Here is a 23,503-nt window from a genome sequence, read left to right on the forward strand (position 1 = left end):
AAGAGTCCAGACTCAATTTCATTCCATTAATCACTCTTATAACACTGCTTTTTCTGTCTAGAAGTGGATTTCGGTTTGGTAAGTGTAGGAGTTGAACATAGCTGAAATTAGTTTTCCACTTGATCTGAAATAGAGATATTAATTGAAAAGAAAGATATTCGGAGGTAGTTCATTATTGACTTCATTATTACATGTGTGAGAACATTGACTTACTTAATGATTAGTAAGTCAAGGTTTTTGTCTTGCCAGAGACATCAAATATACCGATGAGATCCTCAAACTAGGAAAAGACCTTTAAAAATTCATAGCATAGATCAGGTTTTTGTTTGGGAAGTTAAACAAGCAGCATTAATCTTGACAACAGATTTTGAGGTTGTTTTAGTCATAGTTTGTTTTTTTATTAAAATGCCATTTAGTTTTATTCATAATTTAAGCATCTGAATTGTTTCATTTTATTAGACTAAATGTCATAAGATTACAGTAGACTAAATCTAAAGTTGATTCAGTTGACCAAAATATAGAGTGTAAACTTCTTTTTTTTTTTACCTGTGAGACCTGCTTCGTGTGAAATGTGTCCCTATGTCCACCCGTCTCTTCCTCCAAAGCGTTAACATTTTGCTGAGTTTTCATTAGAAACAAGGAGTACAGTAAATAGTTGTACCGTTTCCTGGGGACAGATTAAATGTGCTCATCTAACCTTACCATAGAAGGACATCACTTCTGATTGGATCACTTCCAAATGCGTCCCACCTTTCTACACAATTTAATTAGTTTCGATTGGTTCTCGTCTCTCCAGCATGCCTCTCGTTTTTGCTCGTTGATGAAAGTGTTAACACCTTTCATCAGCTTTTTTTAACTTGTGCATTAGCTTTTGTTTAGTTATCGTCTTGCTTTCACCAGGAAAAAAAATTGTCATTAATAAAACTGTGATGAAAAGTATTGGTCAACGAAATTAGCACTGATTACAAGGGAAGCTATTAAAATGCCACTGAATAGCTTACTGCCATGAACCTCTCAGTGCAGGGTCCTCTAGAAGTTTGATTAACGCACCTTCAGAACATAGTATTTTCACTGTAAAGTAGTAAATCCAGTGGGTGCTCAAAGATAAATTAGGAAAGGCGATCAGAACCTCTTAAAGTCAACTCATGTTTCTAAATGATCTAGGATTTGACAACACGTGAGAGCATCTAAAAATGAATAAATCCACCAAGCACTCTAGAGACATCATAATCATAAACATTTATGACATCTTAGTCATATCTTAGTCCCGTCATTTTGACTTGCTCATTGTTTTTCTCATTGCCACACACTTTGATTCTCTGTCTGACTATGCTGTATATGGGACTTCTCATAGGCGGTGTATCGACGATTAGACATGTCTGAAAAGTGAAACCACTGTGGTAGCGCCTTAAACCTGCATTCTTTCTAATACCCAGCAGGAGGCAACTCTTCTAACTGAAAAAAAGAAATCCCCATTATAGAGAAGCCTATAGCTTATTTTGTTCTCTGAATTTATGACCCTAGTGTCACTCGCTTTTAGATTACTGTCAGATCCACCCGTTGCTCATCACGTAAGTTTTCAAAACATCAAGACTATCTCTGTCTTATACATACAGTCTAGGTCCACTAAAAGATGTTAGAGAAGTGGAAAGCAATGCCAACGCTTTCATTGTTGTGTCCTTTTTTGACCTTGAAGGGACTTGGAAGAAAAGAGAAGCATGTGCAAAATATTCCTGCCATCTATAGCCTTTTGTAACTGAGACATAGAGGAATACAGTTACTTTACCATAGCGAACATTTGGATTATCTAGAACCTCTTCGCCACCACCACTTGTTGATTTCCATGAAAGATCAGAGCAGCTGTTAGGACTGTGGTTTGGCCACTCGATCCTCAGGGAGTAACAGAGGTCAGAATGAGATGTGAAACTAACTGAACACTGTTCATCAAGTCTTTCAGGTGTGCTGTTGTAAAAGTATGAAAGGAGCTGAGATAAAGAGCCCTGCAGTATTTATGTAATGCTCTGATAGCGTGATTTGGAACAGTTGGCGCTGCGGTAGATTGTTATCATAGTCTGCTCAGGATGAAACCCAATGCTGTGTTCCTTCAGCTATGTATCAGCTCGTGCTGCCGAATGTGTGCGCGCATACGTGCATGCATATATGGAAGACTTTCATAATTTACTGGATGCTGTTTATAAAAATACGCACATTAGCTTTCTGAAAAAAATCTTAATCATTTAGCTTCGTGCCTGCTGGCTGGAGAAGAGGCTACAGCTTACAGAGGATGTCACAAGGCACGAGTGAAGTTTCAAACAGTGTACGAGAATCTGGTTTCACAGGCCGGCTGTGTAGATTAGCACAGGAAGCAAACGCAATGGCATCTGCTAATGCCAGCCAACATCAGGACAGTAAATAAATACTCAAGCTTTCACAACAGCAGTATATGATCTAGAAATAGCTGACGGGGGTGTATGTTTGCAGTATGCATCTAGAACAACCACAAACTACGTATTAAAGGTGCTGCTTTCCCCCAGTTTCTGTATAAACTATTTATGAAAAAAAAAACCTCTGTCTTATATTTACACCCATTTAGCATCTTTTTCTCAGTTTTTTCCTTTTCATTTTTTGATAATTTACTCCAGATTCAGGCAAGGGTTTTCCTATCTGCTGTCTGGTTGTTTGTTTGGATGACAAAAGGAAGTGCTGAAACGTATTTTCAGTTCAAAGAAAACACACAGACAAAAGTATAATGTAACAAAAGGACATGAAAGGGGTCAAAACAAAGCATGTGCTTACAGCAGATGGTGTTCATCTTAGAAAGAAAGATGTCAGATGAAAAGATGAAAGAAAAACCACATCGCGGAGTGATTCATCACAGGTTGAACAAGTACTCATAACTTTTCTTATTAGTCGAGCTGACGAAAACTGCGGCTGTGCATTTTGAGGTCACGGAACAGGTTGATTCAGATGGGAAAAAAGCACATCTGTGCAGTTCTTTCGTGGAGTTATGTAAAGAAGATTTCATCACCTTCCCCTCGCTGAATATTTATGTTGTAATATTTACATGTTTGATGCCATTTGTTCTCACCCTGAGACTGCACCGCTTATGCACATTTTCCTGCAAACCCCTAAAAGGAGCCTCAGTTCATATCTGCTCCGCTGGCTAATTTCATGGTGTGCAACTGAGCAACATGCTAAGACAAGATAATTACAAGAAAACGGTTCATGAGCAAAAGCCTCCTGTTCACAGTGTCCTGACTCCACCCAGTTGGTGGTTACCATCCATAGAATGGGTGCAGAGTTACATGAATGCATGTTTGGATACGCCCCTATTGCCCATTTGCAAAGCTCAGTAGTCACAATGGTCATTGCAAGTGATTGCAGGATTAAAATGGGGTCTTCCAAGGGCTACGCATATTATATGTTATGTTTTATCTGCTACTTATTAGCACTGAAATAGCTTGCATAAGATTAAAAAAAAATCCAGTTTCTGTATTAAATTGACCTCTTGGCTTCGCACTTTCCACCAAGTCAATTTTGGTGCAGTAAAAAATGAATAGGCAGATATTTGTAAGATAATTGTGGAGAAAAATGGAAATAAGTCAGAGGCAATCTATGAGTAAAATGATGATGGGGAGCAGAAAATTATTCCAGGAGAGACTACAGAGACTAAATGGCCGAGGCCTGAAGAAGTGTAATCCACGTTATCTACAGTCCAAGGTAACAGTGTTATCTGTCTCGTGCAAGTTAATAACTTCCCTCCACTTACTTTGGAAGTGAAGTATGGCCTCGTTTCCTTCTGTTATCGCCAGGGCACATCACTCATTCACCTCACGCTCCACTCTCTCCTGCAGTTTTTGCCAGCTTTTCTCTATATTTCTGCCTTATCTGTCTTCCACACTGTGTGCTTCAAATTCCTTATCCGTCTCTTTTTTTTGGTCTAAAGCCTGCGTTTCTGCAATTCTCTTTCCACTGATTTATTTGCATTCCGTTTGGGATTAATGAAAGTGGAGCTATATAAACCAAGGTTATGTTTGTTTGAGTGTTAGCAAGCCTACTTCCCAGACTGTTGCTTCATCAGCGCCTATTAATGATCGATCATTGAAATCTGACTGTTCTCAGGTAAAAGGCGCTGGGAAGTAAACGGGAGGAAGCAGAGAGAAGGGATGGTTACTAGGGGCAAGCATTCTGGATATCCCCATGAGCTCTTGGATTGCCTAGTTGATTGATTTGGAAAATTATTAGATGAATCAGCAATGGGAAAAAAACATCTCTAGACGAAAATCTACAATTCTGTTAATCTCTTGCTCTTTTTGCACTCAGGAAGTGCAAGAAATGGTACAGGCGTGTTGGGAACCACTATTTATACAGGGTAGACGTTTGAATTGGCTGGGAATCGTCAGGAATAATCGTTTAAATCTTATTATCTGTCTTTACCCTGCAGACTACAAAGATAAGTCCATTCACTCTGTCTTTTCTCACCTCTATACCATGACCTTGAATGAAATGCCATTTAGCCTTCTTAGCTTTCACTGATACATGCTAGTCATCACAGCCAAGATGAGTAGGATCACGTTCTCATTCTGTATATAGCAACATCCCAAGGAAATGTTCACAAGGGCAGAACTTTACTCACAATTTAGTGAAAACGCTGCCTCAAGGTTGTAATTTGCGATGTGCAATTTACCCCTATGTTTTCATTGCAGCTGCTTTTGCCCTGTAGCCTGTTGGGATGCAACTGTACCAGCTCTGTTTTAGAATTGCACATACCCATTTAGCAAAATAACAGTTATTTTCAAAAGTCAACTAATATGCTGATTCAGTAAAAACAAAAATCAAACCCAAAAAAAGTATTCAGTTTACATTCACACGGGACAAAAGAAATCTTCACATTTGAGCATAAAGTACAGTTTCTAAATTCCTGCCAAATAAAAATGATTGACATTTTTCTGTCTTAAACTGGAAAATTATATGACAGGAGGCAGAGGCTATCCCTGTTGCCTCACAGCAAGAAGGTCCTGGGTTTGACTCCAGTCTGAAGTGGACTTTCCCGTGTGGATCTCTTTATGTCTCTGTGGGTTTTCTCCCACAGTCCAAAGACATACATGGGATTAGGTTAATTGATGAGTCTAAACTGACCGCAGGTGTGAACATGGGTGTGATTGGTTGCCTGTCTGTGTGTGACAGATTGACAACCTGTCCAGGGTGTACCCGGCTTCTTACCCAATGGAAAATTATGACTGAATAACAGTTATTATGCTAGTCAGCACTGAGGTATTTAATGATAATGGGTAAAATCGAGGGTAATTACGCTTAAGTTAGAACTATGATAATAAACTTTTTCATTTTAAATGCTTAGTCTTATGCCAACCAGTTACTGGAATCAGCTGTGCATATGTAGACCTTGTTTTCCATTAGCTTGAAACTATAACTGTGTGTCATGAGCATTTCATGGAAGTGTGTAATCACTGGCGGTGGCAGAGATGAAGCAGGCTGATCATCCCAGTCTCTTACTGACTAGGATGAGGTGGAGTTGAGGCGGGATGCACAAAGGGCAGAATGACATAAGCGCAATGGCATTTAAAGCACATGTAACAGAGTCTGATTGGCTCGCAGAAGGCAGGCAAGAAAATGATTGGGCCAAAGTGATGACTGCAGAGCTGAGATTGATATAAACAGTTGATTAGCCCGAGCACCCAGGAATACTGGAACCAAACTGAACATAGATCTCTCTTACTGAACATAAGCTTCTTAAAATGATAAGGATTTAAAAAAAAATATTATGGCAAAGCATCAACGTGTAAGTAGAAATTAAGGGCTCAGAAACAGAACCTTGTGAAAATCCATATATTAGTGGCACCAGTTCAGTTCAGTTCAGTTTCAGTTTTATTTGTCATATGCAAGTTAGCACAGGGTCAACATTGGAATGAAATGTGTTTGACGAGCAGCAGTCACTCAGCAGCACCAGAGCCCATTAATATTTCACAATTTCTGTGCCAAATTATTTCCTCAAATAATAATAATTAAAAATTGAACAGAACATATATTATTAAATTAATACTTAATAGCCACACTTTGAAGAGTATGAAAAATAATCTTGTCCACTCCACTAGCTGCTACTGTCATCTATGCTTGTTGCACATGTTGTCGAGAAGTGGAATTGTTGATATTGTGCATTGCTAGTTGTTGTTACTGGGTGCCGATTGTGGCAAACCACTCATTCAAAGATGGCTAATATACCAAAGAGTGACCCCTGGCAGTGATAGTGTGTCTTTCGCCTGTTGCAGGCTACTAAACTGTGTGCAGTAAGAGTATTAGAATACCATTTCAGGTAGGAAAAAATCAAAATACCATCTGTCAGGCAGGGACTTAAAAACTTGCCAAGATAAATGTCTGTGGTCTTGCTGAAAAGAGTGGAGAGTGTGGTGTCTTGTTGGTATTTCATAGGCTCTAAGAGGGCTTTATAGTTAAATATATAATTTGGTGCTCATAGTGCAAATGGGAACCGTGTGTTGTTTGGAAAACACAGGGAATGAAAAGGTCTTTTTGTTACTACAGCAAGACTAAAATGTCTTGCTACTGAAGCAGAGCAGTGGCAGTTCCATGCAGTGGTTTATCAAGAGGTTGTAATAACTCTTTTTAACACTGATGATTAATATTGACCGAAAAAACGTTGTGTTTATGGAAAAACTACTTATCAAGACTTATCGCATTTTTTTTCTAGCTGTCGCTTTGTCTGTGATGTTTATGTGATAAATATTAACATGTTTAACATTTTTGTCCAGTTCTTTCTATTTGTGTCACTTGCAAAACAAACAGAAGCGAACTGGGATCTTTAGATAGGATCTGTATCATGCAGTTGTAATATACATCATTATGAAACCATAAACCTGCACCATGGCTTGTAGAAAGTGATGTCGCTAATGCGTCGCTTTCTCTTTTTCCGTCTTTCTAGGTTCATACAAAGTTCCACTGTCGGCAAGCCCACACCCCAGGATCGGACACCTCGTGCCTCAGCTTTTCTTATGATGGCACGATGCTTGCTTCACGTGGAGGTAAAAAAAAACAGAACATTAAATAAAGTTTTTAAAAAAGCCTTACCCTTATCTGCCAAGCTTAACAGCCACAATTTGAAGTTCTGGTCATCAGTACCCAAGCTAAGAGGGTCTGTTTTAAGGTCAAAGATCACTGTTGGGAAGCAGTGGCTTTTCAGTCTGAGTATACAAATAAGCATGGATCATTAACAGCAACACCCTGCAGACTTAGCTTGGTATGTAATCTGGAGAAGAGATGTCTAGCACAAAGGTAAACTGGAATAACTCTGCATAGGAGACCTCCGCTTCACATTATTCTGTAATGTAAATGAAAAATAACTCATACAGCCTTGTTCTATGTTAAGGAGGATGCGCTGCACTATAGTAAAGTAAATAACCTTCAGGAAAGTTTTGTCTGTGGTGACTCACAATTTACAGTTTGCCTTTTGTCCCCAACTGTTATTTTTTTCCCCCCCTAGGCGATGACACTCTCAAGATGTGGGATATACGCAACTTCAGGAAGCCAGTGAATGGAGTTAGTGGTCTGACCAACTACTTTTCCATGTGAGAGTCTTAACTGTCATCTTAATTATAATCTGCCTGTTTGTTGCTGTAAGTGCTTACATATGCATTATTACCCAATAATGCATGTCTGTAACTTTCCCTGTTAGGACCGACTGCTGTTTTAGCCCAGATGACAAGCTTCTGGTGACGGGGACGTCGGTGAAGAAAGATGAAGGAAATGGGAAGCTTGTTTTCTTTGACCGCATTTCGTTTCAGAGGGTCTACGAAATAGATGTCACCAACGCAGTAAGTTCTGCCTCAAATCCCCAACAACCACAGCAACAAGATGTTTTCCAGCTCGTTGATGTGATATGTTAGTTACAAACAAAACGGTGACCTTGAACACATAACGAGCAGTGGAAAAGATGATGAATACACAATGACACATAATGAAATCAATATGACAGTCATTCCTTCTCAACATAAGTGGTTTGCGCTCAAGCAAAACTGAAGCATTTAAAATGTTTTGAAAACACAACAGCAGTAGTCTAAGGACTCATTTAAAGATCTGTTTAGCCCAATGCATTCCACTGCTTTTTTACGATTTCAGCTTGAAATGTGCGTTGCAGAATTTGAGCTAAACTCAATAAACAACTCTACAAAACTGCCTTAAATTATCATTTGAGCTAAAGAATGACTTTCTGCAGATAAAGAAATGTGGGTTTGGTTTTTTCTTTTTCTCTATCTAATAAGTAGCACAGTTGTCTGGCAGTGACTAGACATTTTCCTCTGTAAATCACTGTGTGTGAGCAGAATTCAACTGTAAACAAAGTATAATATAGCATCATTGAGGTAAGAAAAAAAAATCAGAGCTCTATGAGCTGAGTTTTGAAGGAGAATAAAGGCAAGTTAAAGGTAAAAGTGGGGCAATGTGACCTTTCCTTACTGCAATATTCCCACAAACCTATTGGCAGGACAGCTATTGACACTTTTATGCGCACTGCCTTTGAGTTATATTTGAAATTTAATTATCTAAAAACACAATCCACACGTCCCATTCCCACATACAGAGTACTCTGTCAGACACATGAGCATGCTCTGTACTTTTACACTAATCCCGCTTTCTCAGAAATCCATTTGGTGTGGGCAACCAGCCATAGGTGCTGAAATGATTTGCAGAGGTGCTTTCGACAGTAGAAAGCACTTTTTTTGCTGCTTCCTGCTCCTCCGCCTCTTTCTCTCAATCTTCAAACCCTTTTCAGAGATTTAATGGTGTCTATCTATAGACATAACATTGAGTCCTGACTGAAACTAATGCTTTCTAACTCAGTTTCCTCGGCTGAGGCATGCTCCTTCCACATAGGCCATTGAATGAACAAGGAGAGGGGAAAGAGAAAAGACTGTGTGTGTGTGTGTGTGTGTGTGTGTGTGTGTGTGTGTGTGTGTGTCCCCTCCAACCCTGCCAGCCAGCTGCTGTTATCTTGCAAAACTTGGCACAGCATTCACACTAAGTGCACACCCCACTGCTCAGCTGCACTAACTGACGGGAGTGGAAAAATGGTCCGTTTTTTAATTAAACCTGAAATTAAACATTATTCATTCCTGTTTTATAATTGCAATTTAGCTGTCTTAAATAAAATGACTGAGTTTAAATCTAAGCTTTCAGGTGTCCATACACTTGGTAACTTTTGTCATATTGCCCATGTTGTCGACACAAAATGAATTCTCTGATTTCTCTGTTGGTTACAATGTTGCCAAAAAAGAACAGCTTGTTTTAACATCGTGGTACCCCCTCACTGTCAACTGATTGACACACCAATACCATGAAGTGTATGTACCAAGATACCTACCAAGTTTTTCGTTATTGTTTATGAAATTCAAAGCCACATTTCTTCTCTGCGTGAGTGGTCTTGCTTTTTTAAAAGTCTTCTGCTCTCTAAATAGCTAGGGCTTTTGATTGGTGACAGTTAGAAGACGACACTCCACAAACCTGACAGGACTAAACACTGACGCGTACACTTGACCTCTGAGTGTAATGATAATGCTGTCATTCAGAAACGGTGGCATTATTAATCTGCAAACACCATAATCCACATATTTTATGTGTAGTTCTCAGTCATTTAGACAAAGCAGTTAAAGTTGTCTTTTATTTAAGTATTTGAAAAGCCTCACAAACACTTACACACTTGTGGTTATAACATTTGCTCTCACTTTAACTATAGGTAGCATTAAAACAAAAGACCTCAGATTCTTTGGGTCAAAGAGTCTGTGCAGAACTTAACAGCCTCCTCCTCCTTTGCATCACTCTGTGGACGTTTGTCTTCTCTTTCCCTTTACTGAAGAGGGTAAACATTTGGAAGTGATTTTTCCATTGGCCTTTCACTTGCTCCACCATCTGCCATTCGAAGAACCTCTGGAAGTGTCAGCTCAGTTTCACTTAAAGGATGGCAAAATACCTCTTCCTGTCTTTTGACACTGTGAGCCGTACAGAAATCCAGTAGATTTCCCACAAAATCCAGCCTAATGCGGCAGAAAAAAAGATTTTAGATTAAGGAATGATGCAGGCTGCAAGTCGTCTTGGCAGTGCTTTTATTTGTGTTAATTGTACTAAATTCCCAAAATTTACAACCCCATTTGCAAAATAGTTTGGACACACTGTGAAATGTAAATGAAAACAGAATGCAATGATACAATCCACCAAAGCCCTATTTTTAAACCAGATAATGGCAACATATCAAATAGTTGCCTAATTTTATTACACTTTTTATTTTTATACCAGCTGCATGTTTCAAAAAAGTCTTAAATAAAGCAAAATAAGAATGAAAGTTGTTTAATGCTAGAACAGCAAAACAGCATTCAGTTAAAAGGGGCTCTGTTTTTACAAGTAAAGAATTTTTCTGTGGGATGGTTTGAGTAGATTTCAATGGATGTCACATTAGAAACATGGCATGGCTTTTTAACAGAAGTCACGGCACGGGCTCGTGGGTGCTTATCATTGAAAAAAGTCTGTCACTGTCTCCACAAATGTGAGTTAAATTTCTACCACACAGACAAAAACCTTAAATGAACAAAAACCAGCAATCCTGTTGTCTTCTTTGGGTCTGACTACTTTGACTGATGTCTTTTCCCTCCAAAAGGAACTTAATCCTGATATGGATTCTGTCTCAATCTGATTTATTTGCTTTTATATGTCCTAAAACCTCTCAGTTTGTTGGCCCACAGGGACACAGAAATAAAGTAAGAAACAAAGAAATGTTTGTGTTTAAGAATCAGAACTTCTTCTAAAACATGATTTAAAAGCGTGGTTGGTTGCAGGAGGAATGATTTATAGACTGTCTAGCTTAGACCATTTTTTTCCTGTGTTGAGTTGATAAACTTCTTCACCCCACCCGCTGACCAACAACACAGCAGTTCAAGTATAAATCGGTCACCCACACCTGCTCGTATCAGTACGTTAATTCGATTTTCTAAAGTAATTTTGATGTGTGAATTTAGTTTTGTGCAGCAGATCAGTTATCTCCAGCATGCACTCGGTGAACCTGATGAATGTGCTATTTACTATGTTTACATCAGCCGTCAGCTCTCGGATGGCTCCAGAATTTAAGTGCAGTCTTTATAAAGTGGCGTACCAAGCAGGCGAGTGAAAGGAAGGGCCACCAATCATTTCTAACTAAACAGTCTACATAACCTCAGACCTGGATTCTGGGGTGCGCTCAGGAGCAGAGGCTGTTTCAGGCTTGTTTGGTAAATATTTCAGACACGCTTAAGCTTATCTTAGTCCATCAGATGGGTCAGAAACCAGGTGAGATCCTGTTTACTAAAAAAGCATCAAGCTTTGGCTGCATTTCAAATGGAGGCTGAACCCTGCAGCACTTATGCACTTTCTGTAAATCTGTGTGTGTGTGCATACTTCTGTGTGCCGATTGTCATTTTATCTATATATGCACATTTGATCCCAACTACATATGTGCACCATAAATACTTTATATAATGACATTTCCTGCTGTGGGAAAATCCATCTGAGGACGTTTGCTGTATGGAACCTTTTTCTTCTGTTATGTCTCTACTGTTGCTGTGTAGTAAATAATATTAATCATGTTTTGATACGTCACTCAAATCACAAATTTAATTCACGTTATTCACGCGGTATTGGCCATATATTATTGATACTCCACAAGCAGAATCACAATGGCAAAGTGCAGACCTCAAGGCCAGTAGTCCACTTTCCAATGATACCTGAGATTGTAAACACAATGATGATGATTGGTTGTGCTTCCATCCATCTATTTCCTGCAACTTAGCTGGACGCAACAGTCTAATGCTGCCATTCTACTAGTAAAAGCAGTGCTTGGTCACTGTGGCACAGCCAAAATTATTGTATCTGTGTGCTGTCTGTGACAACTTCGTGAAAATCGCAAATATGTCTGCTGCAACTCTGTCGTCTACATTCACATTAAACTGAAATCTACACTGGCTATTTGCATTCAAAGTCCAGCCAGAACCTCAGAGAGTACAATTGTAAATTCAGAAACTCCTCAATAAATGGTAATGTACTTGCAGTTTAATTGCAGAATGACATAGGCACCCGGTAACGTTTTTATATAGGAATATGACCAGAATACAACCAGTTGATTTTAGTCCCTTATTGGAAAGAGACTCATCACAGAGTTGTTGAGCTCATCAACGCAGACTACCCAAGGCTGCAATGTTCTGGCACTCTGTGTTTACAAGTTATGCAGATCTTCACCAGTTTGTCTGAAAGTGAGTGCCGTCAGTCCAAGTTGGACTGCATTTGCTTGGAGACAGGTTGCCTCCTATCAGGTGCCCTGTGCATTCACCTTGCAGTCCAAAGTGGTCACCCAAAGACTGAAGATGCTGCAACATCAAACTCTGGGCAAACACAGATTTTTTTTGCCCTCTAGTCTAAAGAAGGTTGCTGTCTTATCTCTGCTTTAGTGTGAGTGAGCCATAAGCATAGATAATATAGACCTCAGTCTCCCTAGGCAACGTGGCTGGGGAGACTCTAGCAACTTAATGGTGACATTGAGGTGTTTCCAAGCTAGCAGAAAGATGAAATCTCTTCAGCATACCCAGAACATTCACAGATGCCCAAACCAATCTCTCCTGGCTTTATTCAGTGTGGAGTATTGGCTGCTCTGCCTTACACCTCTTCTAAATGACTGAGCTCCTAAAAGATAATGTGAGGAATGGTCTAGCATATTTGGGTAAAGATTGGAAAAAATTAGAGATTTTGGTAGAAACTTTAAATTTTGTTGCAAAGTCTAATATAGCAAGAATTAGACATTAAATGGTGCTTTGAATTCTGCTTGATCAGTGCTTCATTTCTGGAAATCGAGCACCTTTTAAAGTAAGATGCATAAATGCATCTCCAAACCTCCAGCGCTGAATAACTGTACAGTGTTTAAAGTGCAGATACCAACATTTAATTTTCTTCTTTCCTTTAGCTACAAAAACAAAACCTCTGAAGTGAGCTGTTCTTTTACAGCTCACTGAAAGTCAGCGGTTCTCTTTACCATACCTTTAAAGGGGACTTTTGACACTTACCTGTGTCCTGTGTTTTCTCTTACCAAGCGTACCTTGGAAGTCAGCACAGAGTTCCAGTCAGGTAGTTTGTGCTATTTGTAGACTTCTTGGAGCGTAGCCCTCTTACTGTGTAGCGGAGTTGCTTAAACTAGCATTCTTCTCTCTTTTTTCCTTCTGCTGCGTTCATTTAACCATTATAACTCAGTCTTTCAGAAGCAGTGCACATTTGGATCCACTCACCAGCAGCCAAACAAGAACTACAACTGACTGTTATGTCTCATTAGTGCCTTATTTCATAATCGGCATATATATTGGCCAAGTGGCTGTTGTTATGTTTATCCATAGTCAGTCTTCGTTATTTTAATCTGATGGAACGTAGAAGCATGTTACTGAAGAACTGACTGATTAAAGTTTCCTCTCTCATAATGTGATGTAATTTTGTGGACTTGAAGTGTAAACAGGGGTTCCTGGAGTATAAACATGCTTCTCTGAATATCTGGAAAGCAGTCTGGACTGGACTGAGCTGTGCTTGGCTGTGGGTTTTTCGGTGGGTGCAGCTGGGATTGGCTCCGCTGACCTAGGTCGTTTTAGGCTGCTCAGGTTTTTATGTTAGATTTGCTCCACTGTTAACACAGTTATTTTCAGAGGTATCAAAAAGCAAATTTTGCTTGGTTGTTGTTGTTTTTTTAACTTGACTAGGTAGCTGTTCTGGCCTCTTTGTCACTCATCCTGTTGCATTGGCTTTTCTGAGTGCGTGCTTTGACAGGACCTGTGAAGTGAATGTCTGCATTTCTCTGCATGACTGTCTTTTGTTGCTTTAGCAACTTTGATAGGCCAATTAATTACACATTTAAACTGAAACAAATCCACAGTTTGTGAAATTATAATTCATGCACGCTGGTATGTGTTGGGACACGCATCTATCCCAGACCAAATAGTTTCAGTGCTGGATGAGTGTGTGTGAGACTAGGTGAATGAGCCAGTGTATGTATTGCACATGCATTTGTATTGGAATTATTAACTCAAATTATGCATGTCCCATTGTAAGAAAAGAGTATGCGAGGCGTGTGTTCGGCACGTTCTGTTTCTAGCATTTTTCTAGATCCTCCAATTAATTACAGCTGGCTCATCTGGTTGAGCAGATTAACCCTCGTCTGTCTCATGAGTGACACACCACTGAGCTACTGGCTTGATGGTGCAAATATGTATGAGGCGTGAGTAAAACGAAGCCTGGTTGTGTGATTTTAATTTACCGAAAGCATAGATAGTCTTAATTGTGTGTTTGGAAAATGGGTCAGCGTAAAGCAATTTTATTCTTTCATGCTGTGAAAGAATATCTTGGTTTATAGAACACTTGTAGACTCTTTATAGTTTTCATATCAAAGAGCTAGGCGTGTTTTCCTCTATGTACATTTATGTACAAGTCCTCCCCTGTCTGTTCTTTTGTGTGCATGTACGTGCTTGTGTATGGATGATCACATGTGTGCTATTGAGACGCCGTCCTCTGGTATCCTGGTGGGAAGCTGAACAGCTGGGCGTTAAGCAGCTTTCACTCTCACAGAATCCCAGGACATCCCAGTCATAGTCCTACCTACCCCCATCCAACGCTTCTGTCCCAGACCCCATCAGATTGCCTTCTCTGTTCCATATAAAGACGTACCAAATGTCTGTACAACTACAGGACATACAGACCACAAGCTTATCCACAGATAAAGTGTGTGTTAACAATAGCCCAGAATTAACCACTGAAGGCTGTGATGATCTAATAACGTGTGCAAAGAAAGCAGAGACAACTGCAGGGGGTTTCGAGTTCTCTGCTGTAACTTGCATATCACAGAATGAACAGAGTCTTCGTCATTATGACTACATTTCTTACTCTGCCCCTGTTTTGTCTGTATTTTTCTTTCTCTCTCTCAGACACACACACACAACCAAACCTCTGGATAAATGTGGTCACATTTGCGTATTGGCACTGGGCCATCTGTCACACACAGACTGAGGGATCCAGGCCTCATCCCAACAACCAAATATAGTCAACTAGAGCAGCAGAGCATGCTGGGACTGATCCCCTCTGCATCACAACCAACCTGGGTCGCACACACTCACAATACTCAGGACAATAAAATAGGATTGTTACCTTTGTTGGCTGAGGAGCAAAAATGTGCCTGTAAATCTGGCACCTAAACTGATGCAGACCTCTGTTTGAAAGTATAACCTCCTCACACATACAGCCTTGGGTAACTGTAGAAAAGTGCTTAAGTGACTTATTTTGTTTTTGTCTCTTTTTGCTTGTATTTCAGAGTGTTGTCCGCTGCCTGTGGCACCCCAAACTTAACCAGATAATGGTGGGAACTGGAAATGGGCTGGTTAAGGTGTATTATGACCCCGTTAAAAGTCACAGGTATGTTCGGTTTAGACCTTTTACAGATAAAGCTCTCACTTTTGCCTTATCTGAAGTATGTTGTGAAATTCTCAGATGAGACTTATTTAAATAACAAGTAATTCTGATATTTCTAACCATAAATCTGGAGCGCACAGGATCATAAACGTATTCTATGAAATATTTTTAAATAGCACCATGTATAACTCTTTCCAGGGGGGCTAAGCTGTGCGTAGTGAAGAGTAAGCGCAAAGAGAAACATGCAGAGGCTCTTACACAAGACTACATCATCACACGTAAGTTTCTCCACACACAAGTGTAGAAAACAGATTTTCCAAATAATAATGTGTGTGTTATTAATTTTCACCATCCATCCATGTGCTTCTGCTTGTCCAATTCTGGGTCATAGTTGGGCTGGAGTCTATCCCATCCAGGGTGCACCTTGGATGGGCTTGTCCACTCACCTTTTTAATGCAAATCATAAATGTTCATCGGCCACTTTATTAAGTACTGGGTGGGTACTGAGTTGAATTCTTCGTGACATATATTCAACAAGGTGTTGGAAGCATTTCTCAGAGATGTTGGTCCATATTGGCATGGCAGCATCACACAGTGGCTGCAGATTTATCGGCTGCACGTGGACGATGTGAATCTCCCGTTGCATCACATTCTAAAGGTGCTCTGTTGAATTGAGATATGAAGACTGTGGAGGCCATTTGAGTGCAGTGAACTCACATGTTCAAGAAACAATCTGAGCTGATTTGAGGTTTGTGACACACCGTGTTATCTGGCTGGAAGCAGCCAGCAGATGATGGGTACACTGTGGTCATAAAAGGATCGACATAGTCAGCAAAAATACTGAGGTAGGGTGTTGCATTTAAACGATGCACAATCGTGACTAAGGGACCTAAACTTTTCCAAGGTAATATCCCCCTTACCATTGTACCACCACCAGCCTGAGCCTTTGATACCTGGCAGGATGGATCCATGCTTTCTTGTTGGTTAAATCAAATTCTAAGTCGGCTATCTGAATTTAAGAGCATAAATTAAGACTCATCAGACCAGCAACATTTCTCCAATACTCTGTTGTCTAATTGTGATGAGCCTTTGTGCATTGTGGCCTCGGTTTCCTAGCTGGCAGAGCTCACACTGTGGTCTTGTACTGCTTCAAGGCTCGATTGTGTGTTCAGGGATGCTCTTCTGTATACCTTGGTTGTAAGAAGTGCTTATTGGGGTTATTGTTTCCTTCCTATCAGCTTGAAGTAGTCTGATCAGTCTCTTCCACCTCTGACATCAACAAAGCATTTTCACCCAGAGAACTGGAGCTCACTCAATTTTTTTTTCTTTTTTTCAGACCATTATCTGTAAACCCTAGAAATCGTAGTGTGAAAAAATATAGTAGATCAGTAGTTTCTGAAATACTCAGCTGATTGGATATTTGCATTAATGAGCAGTTGAGGAGATGTAAGTAGCGAAGTGGCCAGTGAGTTTATACCGCTTTTATCATGTCACCCTCAAGTCACAGACGATCTGCTAATCTGCTTCATACAGTAAGGTAGTGGGATTTAAACAGGACAAAAGAAGTATCACCAAAACAATGCCAACCATCTTCGAAATGTGACATGACAAGCAGAGCATGTTTCTTTTCAGACAGAGAGAACTAAAATGCCAGTCCTGGTTTACATCCGCTCTGGCTTCTCTTTCTGTCTCCCTCTCAGACACACACGCATACACAAATATTCAGACACGCTTTATCTCATGACGGGTGGAGGCTTTGTGAGGAATTAGTGAGTGTTCAGGGTGTTCATTAGCAGATGGAGTTGGGTGTGGAGTATTGAATATAAAGCCGGAGGGGCACTGTGCCACGCGATGGCCATGTGGTCTTCGGTTATGCAGGATCACGCTAGGGACAACCTCCTCTCCCACCCCCGCTGGCGTGATCCGCTGCTGGTCTAACCACACACACAAACACTACCTGTCATGCTGTCATATCACCAACACACGAGGTTGTCATCTGTTGGGTGCGTGCCTCTCACTCCTGTGGCCCCAGACTGAAGTCATAGACCTAGAGGACTGTGACAGCTGCCGACTCGGCGTCGCTGATTGGCTTCTAGGACCCCATTCAAATGCCATTTATTGTTTGGGCTACCTTTTCAAATGCATCATGTGATTTCATTGCCATGCCAACAGGGTGTGAAGTAGACAGGCATTTGACTGCCAAAAGTGGTGAGTGACGCACTTGATGCCCTGGCATTGGAAAATTAGAAGGCACAGGAAGCAAGTGATGGCCCATTGAGAAAAGCGAGGGAATCTGTTAACAGTAACCTTTTTGCTTAATGTAGCATGGCGCAGAAGAATTAACACTGATGGGACGCCTGAATGGAAAATCACTTTATCTAACTCTTTACTAGAGTGTCACCTTGTAACCCCTGAGGATAAGAGCAGCATACACACTTTCTAACACAAACTGGCTTGTTCACACACACACACAGACACACACACACACACACACACACCACACACTTTTCAGGGCACCAGTTCACTCATGCACTCATGAGTTTAAGTACTGGAGGCCCTTGTTGTGATGGTGTGCACAAAGGTGTGAAAAGCAGTAGAGTGATTGTCTGAATTGAAACTTGTATTGAATATGCTGGTGTGCATTACAGCAGAAGAAGAACACAATAGGTGGGACGCTGCTGGGGGTCACCTGGGGCCTTGTTTATGAAATATAAGTGGTCAAAATTCTTGAGGGTCGTCCTTGTAGATAATGTTCAATTTCAGAAGGAAGCGCACCAAACCAAATAAAATAAACAATTATAACCTGAGTACTTTTTGGAATAGGAGGTTGTTTTGTTGCACAATGCAGTCATCTAGCTCGTTGCTTGAGATTTGTGAAGCCTCTATATGGACTTGTACATGACTAATGATGTCAGACATTTGTATTTAGCTCAAAAATCAAGCGTGTAAGTCAGTAAAGTTGAACATGTGGTCACCATCTGTGCACCTGGTGTCCTTCTAAGTCTATTTGTTCACCATAAATCCCCACAAATCTATCCAAAAATGTATTTAAATGCAGCTAGTGACATATTTGCACACTGTGTTCTCCATATCTGTGAAGATATTTGACAAACTCTGGTGATTGTTTTATCAGTTAATATAGGCGACATGAAAAACCTGTATATTCAACATTATTTTTGAGGAACGTGATGCATCCTGGCTCAGAGAACAGCTGATATGCTGGTTTGGCGATAAAGTAGATTTTAGATCTAAGGAAATAATTTGTGTACAAGTGCCTGTTTTTGCATGTACGCTGTGTATCTAATGCCAACAGTGCAGTAGGTGAAATCATGAAATGTGTTCATTTTCTTTCTGTTTCTATTTCTGTCTGTACTTTTTAAGGACAATTTCCTCGGTGCCTTGACTACTTATTTGTGTGGCAGTGTTGTGTTGGTCTTAGTTACCTAAGCAACTGATTGTCCTTGTTTACTCTGTGCGTCTCCAGCTCATGCCTTACCCATGTTCAGAGAGGCCCGACAGCGCAGTACACGCAAACAGCTGGAGAAGGACAGACTTGATCCAAAGAAATCCCACAAACCCGAGCCTCCGGTGTCTGGACCAGGTAACATGCTCTTTTCTTCTTCTTTTTTTTCTTTTTTGTTGTTATTGTTGCCTGTTTTTAAAATTAGTAATGCAAAAACCAAAAAGTTAAGTGAACAAGAAGAAAACGAAAGGACCAAAGGTGATATGAAAAGTGATGTTAAACAAGATTAGATTAATCAGGTTTGGCTGCAATTCAGCGGCTGTTTTTGTTTTGGATGTGAGTCATGTTCATAACTGGACACCTACAAGATTTGGTGCAAGGCAGATGTGCAAACCCGTAATTGTTGGTATTGTTGCTTGGTATTATGCAATCCAGCTGATGTCGAGCTGTAACAGTCTCTCAGAGATTTACTCTTGCCTCATATTTTTTAAAGACGCCTTTTAACACACTTCTACAAAATACTACACCTAAAAATAATAATAGGTACCGTTGTGAGCTGTGTTTCAATATGGCAAAGGGCCAGACAGTGTTTCCTGTATCACAGTATCCAGCTGGCTCACCGTCTCTTCACTACCACTGTTTTTTCACTTAATCCCTCAGCACAATGTCTTTGCAACAATATAATGGTTCCACAGAGGGGATTTTTTTTTTAGGTTCAAAAGACATGTTTAAGCCATTTGGAAGTTTAGGCCAATCACAACAGGTCTACCTTAAGCTGCACATGAGGCCAATCAAATGTTTTGGATTCAAGGAAATAATTGTTTTTCAATATATACCAAATAGTGTATGAGTCGTTTAACTCTTATAGAGGCTTATAAATAGTAAACACAAACTTTGCTTAAAGATAACAAATAGAAAGAAAAAAAATTAAAAATTAAAAAAATATATATATATATGCGTGCGTGTGTGTGTGTGTGTGTGTGTGTGTGTGTGTGTGTGTGTGTGTGTGTGTATGTGTGTGTGTAAAATAAATGAAACAAATAAAAGTGTCAATGAGGTTGAGAAAAAGACACAAGTCTAAACTGAACAGTCTGCGAATGAAAAAAGAAGATCCACTTCATGAAAAGGTGGGATGTTTGATAGCAGGTCCTGGGTTTTTAGATTACAGACGAACTTTATATTGTTTGTTTTTTGTGAAAAATGACTTTGGATGACTGCAAGGTAACGTTTGGTGGTTGGCCGGATGCTTACAAGCAATGGAAAGAGGTGCCTCTCAATCCCCAAACAAACCTATGGCCCAGCTTCAGCAGGAAATCCCTACATGTTTTAAGTATGCGTGCATGTGTGTGTATCATATCCTTGATCCTTTAAGTTGTCCTCTCTGGAAAGCAGGAAGTTTCCCCCCCCAAAAGTTCCATTAAGTGCAGTCAAATCCAGCCAACTGCATACGGATGCTGCAGCAAAGAGCCGAGCTTGTATGCGCTGCTTTGTGGAGGGACTAAAAATTAAATATGTGACAACCCGATAATTGAAGAAAGCGTAATGTTCCCATTATGTTTTAAAGTAGTAAGAGAGTCACATCTATATTTTTAAACAGCCATCTGGAACATCCTCTCTCTTAAAGCCTCATGTCACAAACTAGATTTTCTTAAACCTGAAAACAAAGCTAAGTGGAGGTTTGGAAGTCTGCTTTCCTCCCAGATCACATGAATTTAAGTATCGAGAAAGGTTACGCGTTTTTTCCCACTGATGCCAAAAAATTAATTACCTAACCCACAAATTTCATCACTTTCCAACATCTCATTTGGTACTATAGATTAATATGTAGTACATCAATATGAGTAAATAAATCTCACACGTCTGGGATTTTCCTGTGACGCCGTGTGAAGTCGCCAAAGTTTCAAAAATGTAAAATCCCGGTTTTCAGAACTTCAGCTCATTAGCTAGTTAAGAGGTCTAATATCCACTGGTGAGAAAAGGACACTCATCATAGCCTTACATCTGCTGTTTGCCCATTATGATGATCAGCTCATGTTCCTGTCTATTAAGGTGGGGTTAAGTGAATGAGGCCCCAGTAACACGGGCCTAGAGACCGCTCCGCAACCATCCGGGAACGATTGGCAGCAACCTCTTTGTGAACGCTTTGGTTGAGGTGGATTGCTGTGTTTGCACGGACATGCTGATTTACTGCCAACTATTCAAAGTAACACTTTACTGATGTTTAGGATTCGCTGAACTCTTAGAAGATGCACAGTTTCAGTAATTTACATGTAGTTTTGTATGTTCATGAGTCTCAGCTGGATCTAATCCACTAAATGTGTGCACTGACAGGCCGAGGAGGCAGAGTCGCAGCTCACGGTGGCACGTTGTCGTCATTCATTGTGAAGAACATCGCATTAGATAAAACGGACGACAGTAACCCGCGAGAGGCCATCCTGCGTCATGCCAAGGAAGCATCAGAGAACCCTTATTGGATTGCTCCAGCATACACAGAGTAAGAGAAAAATGCATGAATAATTCACACACTGTGTCCATGTGATGGTTCCCGTCCTGCTCACCCACCCACCCTCTCTCATTATCAGACAGTGTAAGATGAGTGTGTCTGCTTTTTAGTACTGCGAGGTGTCATATAGGTAGGTTTCTTCTTACCGGTGTGACACATAAATGTTTAAAAAGCTGTACTGTTTCACGCACTCGAAACTGCAGAGCAGAGAGCAACAGACAGTTTTAGATCACTATCAGGATCTGAGCCAAATCAAACAGTCTGTCTTTCAGACTGCAGGCAAACAAGCTCGAGTTAAATTTAGTATCCTTGTGATACACAGTGTAGTAGGTAAATCAGATGAAGTACGTTAGCCTGGCTGCTCACACAGTGGGCTACTTTTCACCGTTACAGCTCTCTGGGGGTTTAAACATTCAGTTAATGCTTAGAGGTGTTGCAAGCAGCTATAGATTTTTTGTTGCAATTATGCATGTTTATTTGAAAGGTGCAAAAACAAGCACTCAGAGTGAAGAGCTTTTGCATTAAAATACACAACAACAAAGAAAAAAATGACTCAATAGTATGCACACACCATAGCTCAGTGTAACTTAAAGCACATTGTTTAAAACAAAATGGGAATAATCAGAAATCTGACAGCATTTAATGGAATTATGTCTCATAAATCTGATGTTTGTTTTAGGAGAAAATCTACCTGGTCCCAACATCACCAGACATTCGTGTGTATTTTTTAAATCTGATGATCACCTTCAAATAAACTTTTATTTTCATTCTTGTCAGAGTGTTCTTTGGTCTAAGAATTTTAGATTATTCTCTGAGGTAAACTGCAAAAACCCTCCAACTGTGTGTATTTATCTTCACACACCTGCGTAGTTTGGATGCTACTTAATAAAGCTGCCGTGTTGGCCGTGATAAACTTGTCTTAGGGTAGCACAACGACATGCCAGTGCCTTTTTTTATGGCGGTCTGCGAAGATAGTTGTACATTTTGTGCATGAATGTTTCAGTTTTTTGGACATTTTTTGCACGACTTTACCTTCATTTCTTAGAACACCGAAGAAATTTTACTAAAAAGTCACAAAGGCTGACGTTCCAGGTACTCAACGAGCCAAAGTCGTCACAGGAGGGTTTTTTTGTTTTTTTATTTTTTATTTTTAACTCACGTGCGCTGACACGATCAGTTAGTCATTTATCATAATCATAAACTTGCAGAGACTCTGGCCAACAGATCACAGGAGTGACAGTTGCTAAATAGACTCATTCAAGTCATTCAAAACATTTCAGGTTAGTTTAATGTTTTGGTGTTGAAAAATTTTTAATCTGGAAAGTTTCAGTTTACGGCCTAAATTTCAGTAAGCCATGTTTATTCTATATAGAATAAAACTTTACTCCAGTGCACTAGAAATGTAACTTTCTCCATTACTTCTCATTTGCTCTGCTGATTTTCTTTGTTCGTACGTTTCATTGTTTTGCTCTGAAGACTTTTAAAGAAGCAGGTAAATCATTCCTCTTTGTTAATCCCTTTAGGACCCAGCCAGAGCCCGTGTTTGCAGAGGAATCAGAGGATGAGGAGCCCGACCAGGAGCCAGAATGGAAGAAACGCAAAATCTGAGAGACTTCAGTGTCAGTTCATTTTATACAGGACAGCTGACACGGTGGGCAATTAGTCGCAAGACAGAATTATTGTTGAGTACTCAGCAAAGGAGCATCAATTATGTTCCTAAATTGTACAGTATCTGTCCCCCTGACAACGCTGTGAAGCCTTTATGTGTATATATGTGCACTCTTCTGTGTTAAGGGGAAACCCATAAATCAGAAAGGATTTTATCATAAATATCATTTTCTTTAGGCTTATGGTCCTCTCACTGCAATTCATAAACTTCATAAACAGTGGAAAAACTTGGCTTTTTACGTCTGTTTAGATTGTATGTACTTTATTTTCATCGCTCCCATTGTCCTCTCACCCCACATCTCCAGCGTTTGCTAATGCCTCGTAAATCGGCTCCAGATTTTGCGGTCTAGAGCGGTTTGTCATTACGAAGAACAGTTTGCCACTTTGTA

The 23,503-nt window shown here is 40.1% G+C and overlaps 1 protein-coding gene across 1 annotated transcript in view; it reads left to right on the top strand.

The window, feature by feature from the left end:
• The window catches only part of wdr70 (WD repeat domain 70), a 43,131-nt gene extending 19,628 nt beyond the window's left edge, over window positions 1-23,503 (top strand). The window contains exons 11-18 of the mRNA XM_085358267.1: window positions 6,956-7,055; window positions 7,514-7,598; window positions 7,706-7,844; window positions 15,383-15,483; window positions 15,679-15,758; window positions 18,965-19,081; window positions 21,275-21,437; window positions 22,970-23,503. Coding sequence (XP_085214393.1) covers window positions 6,956-7,055; window positions 7,514-7,598; window positions 7,706-7,844; window positions 15,383-15,483; window positions 15,679-15,758; window positions 18,965-19,081; window positions 21,275-21,437; window positions 22,970-23,054 — 870 coding nt within the window. The 3' untranslated portion in view covers window positions 23,055-23,503. The remainder of the gene's footprint in view (window positions 1-6,955; window positions 7,056-7,513; window positions 7,599-7,705; window positions 7,845-15,382; window positions 15,484-15,678; window positions 15,759-18,964; window positions 19,082-21,274; window positions 21,438-22,969) is intronic.

This window comes from Diplotaxodon limnothrissa, linkage group LG7, assembly GCF_057381915.1.
Source record: "Diplotaxodon limnothrissa isolate DT_005_m linkage group LG7, D_limnothrissa_male_GT1.1, whole genome shotgun sequence".
Lineage (NCBI taxonomy): Eukaryota > Metazoa > Chordata > Actinopteri > Cichliformes > Cichlidae > Diplotaxodon > Diplotaxodon limnothrissa.